At 40.8% G+C, this 17887-nt stretch overlaps 1 protein-coding gene across 5 annotated transcripts in view; it reads left to right on the forward strand.

Annotated features, from left to right (window-relative positions):
• LOC307124949 (E3 ubiquitin-protein ligase TRIM35-like) overlaps window positions 1-17887 on the forward strand; it is a gene marked incomplete at its 5' end in the record, with an annotated part of 38264 nt that overhangs the window by 5983 nt on the left and 14394 nt on the right. The window contains 2 exons of one of the 5 annotated variants that reach the window (XM_079814460.1): window positions 7640-7708; window positions 8055-9159. In XM_079814460.1, the coding sequence (XP_079670586.1) occupies window positions 7640-7708; window positions 8055-8539 (554 nt within the window). In that variant the 3' untranslated portion in view covers window positions 8540-9159. Of the gene's footprint in view, window positions 1-7639; window positions 7709-8054; window positions 9259-12856; window positions 13504-17887 lie in introns of those variants that run through there. The other 4 variants (XM_079814462.1, XM_079814463.1, XM_079814464.1 and 1 more) reach the window with 4 other exon arrangements.

A 17887-nucleotide genomic window follows, 5' to 3' on the forward strand; every position in this document is an offset into this window, starting at 1 on the left:
TGAAAAACAAACAAAAAAATCTCAGGAAATTGGATCAAAACAGGGCAAATACATTAAAGAGAATGAGCAAATATGACTAAAATGCCCAGGTGGAAACTGTCAAAACGGCAATCAAGAAATTAATTGACTAAACCCTCAGAAAAACATAATTTTCAATGTCAACAGTAAGAACAAGCCAATCTATTTGCAAAAAGTAGAAATATAAGAGATCGGAAAAAACAATGTAATTCGCAGGCATTTCACACCAGGGCCATAGCCACGAGGCCCCTTCATTTACATGTCCGGCCCCCAGATTACTGATTGCTTAAAATAAAGTAATGGATTGAGTGCACAGCGGCAAACAGAGGTGTGAGCTTGTCAAGCACACATCCCTTCTCGATTCACGAAAATAGATTTTTTCCCCCTACAATAGGCCACTAGTGAAATATTAAAAAATAAATTTGATTAATATCTCGTCATCTCTAATAGAATATGCGTGCATGATGCAGCGTCAGATAAACGGTTAATTTTTTACTTTCACTTTGAATAATTAACTGGCCTTTAAGACCCTCACCGGCATAACTCTCGCGCAAAGTTTGCACATTGCGATATGATATCCACTGGCCTGCCCTCATGGTTTAAGATGCAAACATTTTCAATATTGACGTGGCATTTTTCTTTATGGTCACGCAAAATAATGGACAGACAATGATTCTCATTTTGAGTGCATCATTTCCCGTTATAACAAAATTAAGTAGGCTAAATTATTGAATTTATATATATATATATATATACAGGTCCTTCTAAAAAAATTAGCATATTGTGATAAAGTTCATTATTTTCCATAATGTAATGATAAAAATTAAACTTTCATATATTTTAGATTCATTGCACACCAACTGAAATATTTCAGGTCTTTTATTGTTTTAATACTGGTGATTTTGGCATACAGCTCATGAAAACCTAAAATTCACAAAAAAAATTAGCATATCATGAAAAGGTTCTCTAAACGAGCTATTAACCATCATCTGAATCAACTAATTACACCTGCAAAAGATTCCTGAGGCTTTTAAAAACTCCCAGCCTGGTTCATTACTCAAAACCGCAACCATGGGTAAGACTGCCGACCTGACTGCTGTCCAGAAGGCCATCATTGACACCCTCAAGCAAGAGGGTAAGACACAGAAAGAAATTTCTGAACGAATAGGCTGTTCCCAGAGTGCTGGCACCTCAGTGGGAAGTCTGTGGGAAGGAAAAAGTGTGGCAAAAAACGCTGCACGACGAGAAGAGGTGACCGGACCCTGAGGAAGATTGTGGAGATGGACCGATTCCAGACCTTGGGGGACCTGCGGAAGCAGTGGACTGAGTCTGGAGTAGAAACATACAGAGCCACCGTGCACAGGCGTGTGAAGGAAATGAGCTACAGGTGCCGCATTCCCCAGGTCAAGCCACTTTTGAACCAGAAACAGCGGCAGAAGCGCCTGACCTGGGCTACAGAGAAGCAGCAGTGGACTGTTGCTCAGTGGTCCAAAGTACTTTTTTCGGATGAAAGCAAATTTTGCATGTCATTCGGAAATCAAGGTGTCAGAGTCTGGAGGAAGACTGGGGAGAAGGAAATGCCAAAATGCCTGAAGTCCAGTGTCAAGTACCCACAGTCAGTGATGGTCTGGGGTGCCATGTCAGCTGCTAGTGTCGGTCCACTGTGTTTTATCAAGGGCAGGGTCAATGCAGCTAGCTATCAGGAGATTTTGGAGCACTTCATGCTTCCCTCTGCTGAAAAGCTTTATGGAGATGAAGATTTTATTTTTCAGCACGACCTGGCACCTGCTCACAAAAACCCCTGGTAAATGGTTTACTGACCATGGTATTACTGTGCTCAATTGGCCTGCCAACTCTCCTGACCTGAGCCCCATAGAGAATCTGTGGGATATTGTGAAGAGAAAGTTGAGAGACGCAAGACCCAACACTCTGGATGAGCTTAAGGCCGCTATCGAAGCATCCTGGGCCTCCATAACACCTCAGCAGTGCTACAGGCTGATTGCCTCCATGCCACGCCGCATTGAAGCAGTCATTTCTGCAAAAGCATTCCCGACCAAGTATTGAGTGCATAACTGAACATAATTATTTGAAGGTTGACTTTTGTATTAAAAACACTTTTTTTTTATTGGTCGGATGAAATATGCTAATTTTTTGAGACAGGAATTTTGGGTTTTCATGAGCTGTATGCCAAAATCATCAGTATTAAAACAATAAAAGACCTGAAATATTTCAGTTGGTGTGCAATGAATCTAAAATATATGAAAGTTTAATTTTTATCATTACATTATGGAAAATAATGAACTTTATCACAATATGCTAATTTTTTGAGAAGGACCTGTATATAGCCTATATAATATATAGCGGCCCCCTATTTTTTAGATGGGACCCTTCAAAAATAAAATTATGGCTAAGCCTCTGTTTCACACACGTTAATTCACACACCACAGCCAAAAGGCGTCATGCATCGATCAGTCAAAACTGAATAATCGTTGATTCAAACCTCTTTCAGCAGCTGTGGGGGATGAGTACAGAGCAGTCTATGGTTTAAAACTTGCAGATGCCCTGGTCAGTGTGCACACGATGATGGACAGGAGTCATAGTCACTTATTCGTCATTCAATTAAAGCCATTCAACTGTGCTCTCAGAGTTGGTTATGTTTATAAAGAGGTGTAATCCACGCTGGATCACTCTCCCACTCTTTACTCTAATACAGATACAAATTATTTATGCAGATACTGTATATTTGTGCCACTATAGCATTGCGATCACTTGAATATACAGCAGAATATTCAGTCATGAATGAGCGCGTCTGCCTGTTGATCGCTGATTGGCTGGAAGTGTGTGCTCGTCGGCGACGTCAACGTCAATGCCAGATGACTCTGCATGTTGCTCTCAAACCATTGGTAGGCGAACTCATGAACTCGAACGTGATATCAACAGTTTTTTATTTATAGAATTTTTCTCCGCAGCCAAACGCCGAAGATCCGGCACGGTGCCAGAATACTGCCGGAAGCCCTGTTCATGGCTAGCGCGGTAAAAATCTCCCGTCTCATTCCCCTCAACACTAACACACCTGCTAACTTCGCGATGAACACTCCGACCCCGGGAAACATTGTTTCCACCACTGACATTGGGCAAAGGATCATCTACATTGGGCAAAGGATTCACTGTTTGTGCTTGGTGTAGGGCTATACTCATCTTCTGAAGGCAGATATTCCCCTTCAGAATCAGGGTCTGTGAATAAAAGACCCAACACTTCATTGCGGGTAAGCTTTATTGATGCCATTAGAAAATAATAATAATCTAATGCAAATACTCGCTGACGTTGACAATATTGCTCTGATAAAATGGCTCACTTGGACACTAGCTCCGCGTTTGTCCGCACTGATTCAATGCGCTCTTGCTCGAAGATTTTGTATAGAAGCATGACGTTTTTTTGAGTCGGGGATGAAGTATGACATGCCATCTAGTGGAGGGGAGGTCAAACGAAATTTGACACCCTATTTGACAAAATCGGCCGTTTTATTCAGTGCCGCATCTTGTCGAGTAAACTCGACCGTGGCGCCTAGAGGGTTAAGCGTATAGACTTCGACATTATTAGCATCCAACCATATTATGATATATGTTATGTTAAGTCTTTGCATGTTATAGTTATTGTTAAAATTTAGATTTATTCATCATAGCATACACTATAAAATTTAGTCTAAACTTAAGATTTATGTATTTAAATTGCATATAAAATGTCCATCCATTTGGATTACATAGTTTTAACATAAACAAATTAATAAACTGAATGTGATTTATATTTGCTGGGAGCCATGAGTTTTATACTATGGTGGCTCCAAGAATGCATTGCGGCATGAAGCATGTCACCATTGTTGAGATTCATATGCTGATTCTTGATGTCTGTGTGTGTCTACAGATTTTTTCCACATAATAAACAAAAAAATTCTAAATTCAGAATGTCTGATTTGTGTCACAAAAATATTGTTTGTGAAAATATTCTATTAATAACAAATAACCACTTTTGGTCAGTGATAATATTTGTGAATTATTCTAGTTTATGATGCTGAAAACTAAATCATCTGATCATCTTCATTTCTGGCTTTCCTTGCAACAAATTATGTGTTTTAGTAAACACTGTTACAAAAACCACAAACTCACATAAAAAGCCAAGAGTCAAACTGCCCAACTAAATGAAACACTGATCACCATAATGGTGTTTCAATTAAACGTCTAGCCCTCTGTTAATTCTCAATAAGAACTTGTTATTTCATCTAAGGCTGTGGCTGAAGTCAGTTGTAGTTCTACCATGAAGACTCGGGAGACCAGATAAAGTATGATAACACCACAAGTTTATTAGCAGACCAGCAATATTAAATTAGAGGTTCTTTGGCGTAGGCCCCGTCCGTAGCGCTCGTCACGAGGGTAACGGACTCTGCATTTCCTGCCTGAAGATGAAGGCAGGGGAGCAGCCGACCCCCGGGAGGTATAGACAGGGACCGACCTGGTGGTGGTGGGGAGGATGGAGGCAATGCTGGCGTCAGCATCTGTGAACTCAGACATGTGTTAATTACCGATCTTTTATACTCTGAGAATTATGACTTGATTGGATAGGTCTGAATGTGATAAGTGACGTAACATTGAATCTTCCTGCCAGAACTTGCGCATAAGCTTCATTTCTACCATGAAGACTCGGGAGACCAGATAAAGTATGATAACACCACAAGTTTATTAGCAGACCAGCAATATTAAATTAGAGGTTCTTTGGCGTAGGCCCCGTCCGTAGCGCTCGTCACGAGGGTAACGGACTCTGCATTTCCTGCCTGAAGATGAAGGCAGGGGAGCAGCCGACCCCCAAAAATTGGTGGAGGAAATTAGTTCCTCCAGGACGGGACCTACTCACCCCCAAAAATTGTAAAAGAATTGTATACTCGCCCGTCGTAAATGCTGCGATTCCTTGAACGGCCACAGATGGGCCTTGATCAGCCAGGTAGAGACAAAAGCCTTGAACGGCCGCAGACAGGCCTTGATCAGCCAGGTAGAGACGAAAGCCTTGAACGGCCACAGACGGGTCTTGATCAGCCAGGTAGAGACAAAAGCCTTGAACGGCCGCAGGCGGGCCTTGATCAGCCAGGTAGAGACGAAAGCTTTGAACGGCCACAGACGGGTCTTGATCAGCCAGGTAGAGACGACAGCCTTGAACGGCCACAAGACAGAGCCTTGATCGGCCGCATGGAAATTAAGGCAACGTTAGGCCACCTGGAGACGAAGGCCACGTTAGGCTGCATGTAGACGAAGGCCACCTGGAGACGAAGGCCATCTGGAGACGAAGGCCACATTAGGCCACCTGGAGACGAAGGCCACGTTAGGCCGCATGTAAACGAAGGCCACGTTAGGCCGCATGTAAACGAAGGCCACGTTAGGCCGCATGTAAACGAAGGCCACGTTAGGCCGCATGTAAACGAAGGCCACGTTAGGCCGCATGTAAACGAAGGCCACGTTAGGCCACCTGGAGACGAAGGCCACGTTAGGCCACCTGGAGACGAAGGCCACGTTAGGCCGCATGTAGACGAAGGCCATGTTAGGCTGCATGCAAACGAAGGCCACGTTAGGCCACCTGGAGACGAAGGCCACGTTAGGCCGCATGTAAACGAAGGCCACGTTAGGCCGCATGTAAACGAAGGCCACGTTAGGCCACCTGGAGACAAAGGCCACGTTAGGCAATTGACGAAGAATAAGAGCTATAGAGACTGACAAACGGCATGAGTAATAATCTGAGAATGTGACGCTGTGACACCACCACCAGTATCTGCATAAGAATTACTTAGAATATGGACATTGAACATGCAATAGATATGGATATTGACATAGGTGTTAACCAATAAACAGAGGGAATTGTTATGCTACTGCAAAAGCCGCGTAGGCTGTATGGACTGCCACGTTGGCCAAATATTCAATGCCTCCATAGGCCATGGTACGGAGAGCTGCGTAGGCTGTATGAACTGCCACGTTGGCCATATATTCACTGCCTCAATAGGCCGGGGTACGAAAAGCTGCGTAGGCTGCATGTTCTGCCACGTTGGCCATATATTCACTGCCTCAATAGGCCGGGGTACGAAAAGCCGCGTAGGCTGTATGTTCTGCCGCGTTGGCCATATATTCACTGCCTCAATAGGCCATGGTACAGAGAGCTGCGTAGGCTGTATGACTGCCACATTAGCTGTGTATACTGCCTCAATAGGCCGGGGTACGAAAAGCCACGTAGGCTGTATGACTGCCACGTTAGGTCGTATATACTGCCTCGATAGGCCGGGGTGCAAAAAAACCCCCCCACATAGGCTGTATGACTGCCAAGTTAGGCCATGTACAGCCTTGATAGGATAGGGTACAAGAAAGACGCGGCGACTGAGAATGATAAGCCGGTGCGCAGAGAAGGCTGCGATAGCCCATAGTGAGGAGAAGACAGCGTGGGTGCATGAGTTGGTCTCGATAGACCCCATGAAAAAGTATTAGGAGTTAAATGATAAACTGTAACTTACCTGATGCTTGTCAAGACACGTAGGCAATCTTAGATTACCTGAAGGTTTGCTCATTCTATAATATTAGAATGCTGACGACCATCTTGACCACCAAACAATCCTGCGTTCAGTTGCTGTTGTAGCAGCACATAACCCTGAATGAATGTCCGGTATACTGAGGAGATGGTCTGTAGGTCTGTCTCTAGGTGAGTTAACCACCTTGATATGGGAGAGCGTTGGGGAATATAAAAATTGCAGAATGATTAGGGGTGCAAATTAGCATATTTAATTCAACTTTAGCGATCTGATAACACTGAACCCATTCGCGATTTCAGCTTAACTTCTGTTAATCATGAAGCCCTGATTAATGGGTGCATGTCGCTTTAAAACCCGTGTTGGATTCCTTGCATTCGTGGGGAGAACGATAGAGGCTAATATGCTGTGCCAGCTGTTCGGTTTCAGTTTTTCTAAACAAAATACAATCGTTAACGGTAACCGGTGTCATGCGAATCATTTACGAGGCACTGTGGATAGTTTACAACACGAGCAAGCGATAACGAGCAACGCACAAGCAGGTGCGCGTCTCGTGCACGCATGCTTGCGACAATTTGAGAAAGAGAAAAATACTACACCCGATCGATATCGGAAATGCATAATCATATACATATCACTGTGATGAATGGTGATGAAGTGATGACGCCAGAATGGTGATGAAGATCATCCGTGTCTTTGATAACATGCCCAGATAGTCCTCCATTGAAAGTGATTGTTCCGCATCTAAACGCGTGTCTGTTGCCGCGACAGCCCAATGAACAGAATGATAGGCTGACATGGACTTTGAACGCCACTGTATTGCACATTAGGACCAGCGATCGACCGCCACGGAACGTCCGGATCGTCCACTGCAATGCTGGCGTCAGCATCTGTGAACTCAGACATGTGTTAATTACCGATCTTTTATACTCTGAGAATTATGACTTGATTGGATAGGTCTGAATGTGATAAGTGACGTAACATTGAATCTTCCTGCCAGAACTTGCGCATAAGCTTCATTTCTTTTGTTTTCTTTTTTCTGTTCTTCTTGTTTCTCTTTTCTTCAGTGATTCTGCTCATTATCATCAGGTGTTCATCACAAATGGTCAATCATCACTTAATTATCTCATTAACTTGTAAGTCTCATTAACTTACACTGCTTCCGTTTTACTTTTACACTCTGTAGAGTGGGACCATATGTGCTCTGAGCAGTGTTGATTTAACTTTAATTTTGCTGTGTGAGTATCTGAAATAAAGTGCATATTTAATGTGTAAGCAACGGCTCCACCATAACAAAAATCACAATGTACAGTTAAGACATTTAAGCTTTAGTCATGATAATAAAAATGAGATCAGAGGACATTGTGTGATGTGTATGATCAATAGGACGAGTGTCATAATTCATAATCATTTGTGATTGGTTTACTATTGATTATTATATGAAGATCAGAATAAAAGCACCTGTTGATTGTGTCTCATCAGCTCCTGTGATTCTGGATCCAAACACGGCTCATCCACGTCTCGTCTTGTCTGATGATCTGATCAGTGTGAGAGACATCGAGAATGAACAACTGCTTCCTGATAATCCAGAGAGATTTGACTGTTATCCCTGTGTTCTGGGCTCAGAGGGTTTTAACTCAGGAACACACTGCTGGGATGTGGAGGTTAAAGAAAATCGATACTGGAGACTTGGAGTAACTACATCATCAAATCAGAGGAAGGGAGATGTTTTCTTTAACACTGATGTCTGGTGTGTGCGGTACGGACTGTCTGCGTTTGGTTTTCCTGTTAAACAGAAGCTTGATCGTGTGAGAGTTGATCTGGACTATGACGGAGGAACGGTGTCATTCTCTGATCCTGCAACTAACACACATCTACACACATTCAAAACCACCTTCACTGACACACTCTTTCCATTCTTCTGGTGTATTGACTCTTACCGGATCTTACCGGTCAATAGTCAGTAAACGTTACACCTGTAGGTCTGGATCATGTTTCCAGCATTTAATCCATATCACATGACTAAAGACCCGTTCACACCAAGAACAATAACTATAAAGATAACTGTAATAATAACTATATTAGCGTCCACAACAGCAATGTTGTTATAACACAATATTGTTCTGGTTATTAAGCGCACCCTTGTCTGATTCTTCAGATGCTCGAGCTTGTTACAGCAGGATTGATTCTGATTGGCTGTCAATGTTTTTATCGTTCATCCGCTGGATAAAATCGTTCTAAAAGTGATTCCAATGATATTGTTTCTCTGTGCTGATATCACGGCTGTGGTGTGAACTCTGCTATTAATATTGAGAATGATTTTTAGAACTATATCTTTACCGTTATCTTTATTATGTGATTGGGCTGCAACTGATCACATGGCTGAGATCCAGCACTACGGCAACACTGACAGAGACATACTAACACATCTTTCCTCAGACTGTTCAGTAAATAATTAATTTTCTTTTTCTTTTTTCTGTAACAATTGGAGACAATTTTAAGATTCTACTTACATTTTTACCTGATTATTTCAGTGAAGTGTGTCTAATTATTATTAAGCAAATATAATATTTTTCTCACTGAACCTCATTCATTGTACACACATTTTTATTTCAATTCCTGATGTAAATGAATAATTGTTTTATTTCAGTTATAGTGGTGAAATAATCATTTTGTAGTTGAGATCAATGATTGTAGAAGGCTCTTGTTAATTCACAAACATTTTATTGCAATTTAAAACCGTATAGATGAACGCCTGTGTTCATTATGAGCAGTGATGGGAATAACGGCATTATAGATAAACAGCGTTACTAACGGAATTATGGTGGGAGACATGGTTGAGGTTGATAGGTTGAGTTCACACACACACACACACACACACACACACACACACACACACACACACACACACACACACACACACACACACACACACACCTATGACACACACACACACCTATGACAAACACACACACACGCATCCAAATGGATGAACATTTTATATGCAATTTACAACCCCAAATCAGAAAAAGTTGGGACAGTATGGAAAACGCAAAAAAAAAAAAAAAAGAAGTGATTTCTAAATTTACTTTGACTTGTATTTCATTGCAGACAATATGAACACAAAATATTTCATGTTTTGTCTGGTCAACTTCATGTCCTTTGTAAATATGCATCCTTTCCTGTCATTCAGACCTGCAACACATTTAAAAAAAAGTTGGGACAGTAAAGCATTTACCACTTTGTAATGTTGCCATTTCTCCTTTTCACAACACTTAAAAGACGTTTAGGGACTGAAGACACCAAGTGATGAAGTGTTTCAGGTGTAATTTTGTCCCATTCTTCCTACAAACAAGTCTTAAGGTGGGCAACAGTACGGGTCTTCGTTGTCGCATTTTGCGCTTCAAAATGCGCCACACATTCTCTATTGGAGACAGGTCGGAACTGCAGGCAGGCCAGTCAAGTACCCGTAGCCTCTTCCTCCGCAGCCAGGACTTTGTAATGTGTGCAGAATGTGGTTTTGCATTGTCTTGTTGAAATATGCATGGATGTCCCTGGAAAAGATGTCTTCTTGAAGGCAGCATATTATGCTCCAAAATCTCTATGTACTTTTCAGCATTAATGGTGCCTTCACAGAAGTGCAAGTTACCTTTGCCAAGGGCACTGACACAACCCCATACCATGACAGACCCTGGCTTTTGGACTTGTTGCTGGTAACAGTCTGGATGATCCTTTTCTTCTTTGGTCCGGAGCACACGGCGTCCATTCCTCCCCAAAAATACCTGAAATACTGATTCATCTGACCACAGTACACGTTTCCACTGTGTGATGGTCCATCCCAGATGCCTCCGAGCCCAGAGAAGTCGACGGCGCTTCTGGACACTGTTAACATAGGGCTTCCTTTTGGCACAGTACAGTTTTAACTGGCATTTGTGGATGTAACTACGTATTGTGGTACTTGACAAAGGTTTGCCAAAGTAGTCCTGAGCCCATGTGGTGATATCGCTTATAGATGAATGACGATTCTTGATGCAGTGCCGCCTGAGGGATCGGAGATCACGGTTGTTCAGCTTAGGCTTGAGCCCTTGTCCTTTACGCACTGAAATTCCTCCAGATTCCTTGAATCTTTTAATTATGTTATGCACTGTTGAATGTGAAATATCCAAATCTCTTCCTATCTTTCTTTGAGGAACATTGTTTTTAAACATTTCAATAATTTTCTCACGTATTTGTTGGCCAACTGGCGATCCTCGGCCCATCTTTGCTCCTAAAGGATTAGACCTTTCTTGGATGCTGCTTTTGTACCAAATCATAATTACAATCACCTGTTGACATCACCTGTTTCAAATCACATCATTATTTAAACATTTTACCTCATTACTAGCCCTAAATTGCTCCTGTCCCAACTTTTTTTTAAATGTGTTGCAGGTCTGAATGACAGGAAAGGATGCATATTTACAAATGACATGAAGTTTACCAGACAAAACATGAAATATTTTGTGTTCATATTTTCTGCAATGAAATACAAGTCAAAGTAAATTTATAAATCACTTCTTTTGTTTTTTATTTGCGTTTTCCATACTGTCCCAACTTTTTCTGATTTGGGGTTGTAATTCACAAACATTTTATTGCAATTTAAAACCGTATAGATGAACGCCTGTGTTCATTATGAGCAGTGATGGGAATAACAGCATTATAGATAAACGGCGTTACTAACGGAATTATATTTTTCAGTAACAAGTAATCAAACGAATTTCTCCCGTTACAACACCGTTAGCGTTACTAAGAATAAAACGCAGCGTTATTATAATTGAGCTCATTGAAGCGGTTTTCATCTGAACAGGCTCTCTGTCAGTCGGACCGGCAACGCTTTTTTTTTCTCTGGATGGTTGGTGTGTGCAGGCGTGCGTGCATGCCATGCGTGTTGGGGGGTGGGTGGGGTGGTACACAAAACATGATGATGATTGGTGGGTGGGAGACATGGTTGAGGTTGATAGGTTGAGTTCACACACACACACACACCTATGACAAACACACACATGCATATGCACAGTCACACACACCAACGACCAGGAGGAGTCAGAGCGGTAGCAATACCAACGACTTCAAAGGTAGCTTTCGCAAACTGGAAGTATAAGCACTACTTTTCCCACATTGAGGTGAAAGGTAAGAATGTTTATGTGACGTGCAGCTTATGCCCAGGAACAAAAAGTCTCTCCACGTCGGTGGCAAGTAATTCTAATCTAATGAAGCGCCTCATCATCCGCCACAAAATTAGTGGCTTAAAACCCAGGTGATAACGTGAGCTCCACTACCAAAGAAGTAGTTTAGTACTGATAATATTTACACTATATTTACACTATAGTAGGCCTACTGAAAATATTTACAATGATGTATTGAATTTGATACACTGTAAAAAAAATTCAGGTCTCCAATTGAAAATTTTCTAGTGACTGATCACATCTAAATTTTTCAGTTGGCCAAATTTAATTTCTGTGAATTGATGCAATTTAATTGAAAGAAATTCAATTTAGCCAACTAAAAAATATTAGAGGTGATCGGTCACTAGAAAAATGTCATTAACATTACAATAGTGTACATTAATGTAAAATGTTTTATAATAATAATTTATTCTATTTAGTGTCCAATTCATTCATTTAACATATTTAATATTGGGGGCATCCAAGTTATTTGACATATTTGAACATAATTAGTTACTTTTTGTAATTATGTTACTATCAGTTACTATCTGTAAGAAGTAATTAGTAACTATAACTAATTACGTTTTTAAAGTAACGTGCCCAACACTGATTATGAGGTGCTGGAGGAGTGTTTTCAGAGGTGAACATGTTGAGATCTGCCAGTGAGGAAGCTCAGTATCCCGTTACACAGCACAGGAGGTTATGCAGATGAGATTTGAGCTCATGATAGTGTTAAATGCCAAACTGTACACTAAAGTAATCAGGCACAACTGTCCTTATTCTCCAAGTAGGCTATAATTTTGTGAATTGTAAATGAAACTGCATCCTCTGTGGATCTGTCTGTCCTGGACACAAACTGTAGTGGGTTAAATGACTCTGGGTTGGTTCCCAGGATGCATTTCTTAATAAGGCTCTCAAAACCCTTCATGAGAACCGGTGTTGATAAGAGCCGCTGGTCTGCAGGCATTAAGACAAGAGACTTTCTGTGGGACAGGGATGATAGTGGAGGACTTGAAGCAGAAAGAAACTGCAGTCAGTGTGAGGGAAAGACTGAACAAACACACTCACATGATCAGAAACTCCACCCTCTTACAACACTTACCAGGAAGAGACGCACTTGTTATTTCTCCTTTCGGTCACACTGACTTTGTCTCGACAAAAGCCACAAACAATCAGTGATCAATGAAGAATGAAGAGGAAATATTTTCAAGAAGGATTTTAAATCGAATTTGTTTCTGAATTTTGTTTTGTGAATCTCTTTGTTATTCAATTTTTCAAACCTTGATTCAGAAAGTGAAAGTAAAGTTCAGATTGCTGGATCTCAAACAGAGAAAATGGCTTCACTGTCTGAAGATGATATTTCTTGTCCTGTGTGTCATGAAATCTTCAAGGCTCCTGTTCTTCTGTCCTGTAGTCACAGTTTCTGTAAAGAGTGTCTCCAACAGTTCTGGAGAACCAAGGAAACTCAGGAGTGTCCCGTCTGCAGGAGAAGATCCTCTAAAACTAATCCTCCATGTAATCTTGTGTTAAAAAACTTGTGTGAGTCGTTCCTGAAGGAGAGAAATGAGAGGCGTTCATCAGGATCTGAGGAGCTCTGCAGTTTACACAGTGAGAAATTCAAACTCTTCTGTCTGGAGGACAAACAGCCGGTGTGTGTGGTGTGCAGAGATTCACAACAACACGACAATCACAAATTCAGACCCATCAGTGAAGTGGTTTCATCATATAAGGTAAGACAGATTTACAGATAAACACTATTTTAAACTTACAGTATGTATTATATATGTTACGACCGCTAGGGGTCAGCTGTAACAGGAAAAGAAAGAGAGTCTCACTACCAGAGATAAGTCGAATAAGTGTTTTTTTTTTAACAATAAGGGTTTAGCTTCAGGGGTAGACAAGGAGAGAGAGAGAGAGAGAGAGAGAGAGAGAGAGAGAGAGAGAGAGAGAGAGAGAGAGAGAGAGAGAGAGAGAGAGAGAGAGAGAGAGAGAGAGAGAGAGACTTTGACTTTTGGGTCTTCTTTAATCAATCAATAAATACATAAGAGCCTTATGAAATAATCATAATGACAACAAACATCCCATCAAACAAAAAACTTTTGTGCCTACTTACAGTACATTTATACATACATTGTTTTTTTTATTTGTTTTTTTTATATTAAACAGTAAGCACTCATCAACATCAACATCACAAATACAATGATTTACAGCCCATTTACCTTTAAACATCTCCATATCATTAACCAATTTGTAATATGTAAACTCAATTTTAATACGAGATTTTAATAATCCCTTTAAAACAGACACATCAGTTGACCCAGCATCAATCATGCGATGTTTTCTTGATAGCCATATCGCCAATTTTGCCTGACCAAAAAGAAAATTTAACAGAACATGTTCCATCCTTTACTTTTAATATACTTTGGTCCATAAATAAAAAAGTACTGGAGTAAAAACTTCTCCTAAATTTTGAACCCACTCTTCTAAGATATAAAACATGGATTGAAGCCTTTCACACTTTAAAAACAAATGAAAAACAGTCTCCTCCTCATTACAAAATGGACAACCCACCCCTACCTCTGGATCCAGGTGTGCTCTGTGTCTGTTTGTAGCTATACTCCCGTTCACTACTCTCCACTGAAGGTCACCAGACCGTTTCTCAATGGGGAGCTTATACAGGGACCTCCAGCGTCCTTTAGGGGATTCACCTGGCCCTAGAACCTCCAGCCATTTGGACTCGCTGACACTCTGTAGTGTGTTAAGATGCCACACTTTCACACACATAGAGTAAATGTCTTTCTTATTCGCATCACCAAAGGCGGCCAAAAAAGGTGTCTTAAAAGACAAAAGACAGCCCTCCTTTTCTTGCCATGTACCAGTCTTTGCTGAAAAAAACAATTCTGGAAAGTCGCAGTTATCAGCCTCTTCATCAAAAGTCTCCATTGCCTGTTGAAAGTCCTGAGGCAGAGACTCTAAAATCTGAGTCAACATATTTTGTGCCATCCTGACTGATTTTATTCCAAGTTTTGAAGCAAAATTTTCAGGGCTTATCCAACTTTTTTTTATCTTTTAAGTGTCCAATCTTTGTCATATTTGCAGCCCACATGGCTTTTCTGAAAGTGTCTGATTTAAAAACACTTGATTCCAGTTCAGAATTGAAAAAGAGCTGTTCCTCCTTCAGCCATATTTTTTCTGTGTTATCTGCACTCCGTGAAAACATAAAAAGTGTCCATGACTTTAAAAATGATCTGTAAAAGACACTCAGCCCACTTAAATTCAGTTTGTCAAAGTCCATCTAGAACAAATGGTGGTCCAGCCCCATGTTTCCAGCTTTTCTTAGGAGGGCACAGGCCACTTCAGCCCAGCTCACATCCACTCCATAGAGCAGTCTTTGTGCCATCTGCATTCTGAATGTCCTGAGTCTCGCTCTGATGTCCACCAATCCCTGGCCTCCTTCTTGTCTGGGTAGATACAGTACCGCTGCCTTCAGCCAGTGCTGTCCCGACCAGAAAAAATCCACTAGTCGCTTTTGTATTCCTCGCACTAGATCCTCAGGAGGTTCAAGTATTGCCATTCTATGCCAGAGTGAAGAAGCAACCAAATTGTTGCATATTAGGACCCTCCCCCTATATGACAACTGTGGTAGCAACCATTTCCATCGAGACAACTTTACACACACTTTCTCCAAGAGGCCCTCCCAATTTTTCTTCTTAAACTCCTCTGTCCCCAAAAACACTCCTAAATAATTAAACCCTGCACTTCCCCACTGTAATCCACCAGGAAGATTTGGACCTTTGAAAACACTACCACACCATAAAGCATCGCTCTTTCCCCAGTTAACTACTGCTGATGAGGCTCTTCCATACAACTCTAATGTCTGTTTAAGCGCCTGAATGTCACTTTGATCTCTGATTATAACGGTGACATCATCAGCATAGGCAGAGAGTTTAACAGAATAGTTTAGGGGGTTGATCTGCAGGCCCTTTAACTCTCTTCTCATTTTACATAACAAAGGTTCAATCACAATGCTGTATAGTTGGCCCGAAATTGGACAACCTTGTCTGATTCCTCTTTTAATAGGAGGAAATAGGGAATACTTTTAATATATACTTTTACTACTTTTAATAGGGATACTCAAGCCACCACCCATTTTGATCATACATATTGCTTCGGCATATAAAAGTCTAATCCTTGAAATAAATTTTTCCCCAAAACCAAAAGCATTAAGAGTATCAAACATAAAAACATGATCAACCCTGTCAAAGGCCTTTTCCTGATCCAGGGACACCAGGCCCATATTAACATCTTTACAATAAGCATAATCAACAACATTCCTGATTAAATGTAGATGATCCATGATTGATCTATTTTTAACACAATATGACTGATCCTTGTGCACCACTTCATACAACACATTATTTAATCTATTTGCAAGAACCTTAGAATAAATTTTATACTCTGTACACAAAATTGCCACAGGTCTCCAATTCTTTAGAAGTGTTAAATCTCCTTTTTTCGGGAGCAAAGATAAAACAGCACGTTGACAGCTAGTTGGAAGAACACCTTCACTACAACATTTCTGAAGGACTTCAAAATAATCATCTCCAATTATTGTCCAAAATGATTTATAAAACTCGGCCGGTAGTCCATCCAGGCCAGGACTCATGCCTGAAGAGAGACCCTTTACAGCCAGAGAGACCTCTTCAAAGGAGATATCAGTCTCCAAGAACTGTTTATTATCCTCAGATAACACCGGTAAGTCGTTTAGCAGCTCTCTTCTGCAATGTTCATTAGATATTTCAGCAGCGTACAAATTGGAGTAAAACTCAACAGCAAGCTTTCGCATCTTCTGTGGGTCTGAAGTAACATGTCTATTATTGTCCTTCAATGAAAGCATCAGTTTCTGCTGGCCCACTTTACGCTCTAAATTAAAAAAGAAATATGATCAGAAAGTGTGTTAGGAATAATTTCTGTACTAACAACTCTATTTTTCAAGTTACAAGATATATTAAACCGATCCAACGAGCAGCAGAAATCCTATCATTACAGACCTTCACCCATGTGTATTGTTTTACAGAAGGATTGTGTTCTCTCCATACATCCATGAGATTCAAATTGTCTATAACACCAGCTAAAGAGGAAGCTGACGATGCATGAGCTTCTTCCCCATTTCTGTCAAGAGTGCAATTCCAGTCCCCCCCCCCCCCCCCCACAACAATATACACATCTTCATTTTCTTCACTAAATATTTGTTCAAACTTCTTGAAAAGTAAACTCCTTTCTGCTCATTTGGAGCATAAATATTTACTAACAAGAATTTAAAATTACCAATTTGCTTTAACGGTTAAAAACCTTCCTGGCTCTACTTCATTTTTTGATAGCACCTTAACATTTACAGTAGGAGAAAAAAGAATCACCACACCAGCACTTAAATTGGTCCCATGACTGAGAACATACTCTCCTTTCCACCACAACCCCCATTTAGCTTCATTACTAAAACTACTATGAGTTTCTTGCAAGAATGTAACACTCAATTCTTTCTCCCATCCCTCATCCCATTGATATTGAGATAACCAACCCTTAAGATCTCCATAAGAAAATTAGAGAAAAGAAGAAACCAGATCAGATAGAAAGAGAAACTTTCAGCCATTATAATTATTTAGATTTTCCCTTCGCTTTTCCCATACTTTTTCCTGATCTAACAACAGTTAAGTACTTTTTAAGACGGAATCTTTTCTGTTGTGAAAGTTCATCATAGCTACTTTTTTCCGAGCCCACATTACTGAGGCAATACACTTGTCAACATCAGGGAAATAATCTCTTATTTCAACACCTGCCTTTCCTTTTGTCTTATCCAGAAACAAATTAATCTGCTCAAGGGGATATAAATCCTCTACAGCTTTATCATCTCTCATTCTATCATCAGTGTACTGTGATAAAGTTTCAGTCTCATCAGCCATATCTTCCCCAGAAACACATTTCTGTACAACATCACCAGCATCACTCTGATCATCTTCATCATCATCACTCACATCTTTTCCAGGTAGATAAACACATCCGGGTTTCTCCACGCAGCTAGCATTCTCATCTAGCTCACTCACCTCCTCCTGTTGC

The sequence above is a fragment of the Gobio gobio genome (assembly GCF_949357685.1).
Source record: "Gobio gobio genome assembly, chromosome: 1".
Lineage (NCBI taxonomy): Eukaryota > Metazoa > Chordata > Actinopteri > Cypriniformes > Gobionidae > Gobio > Gobio gobio.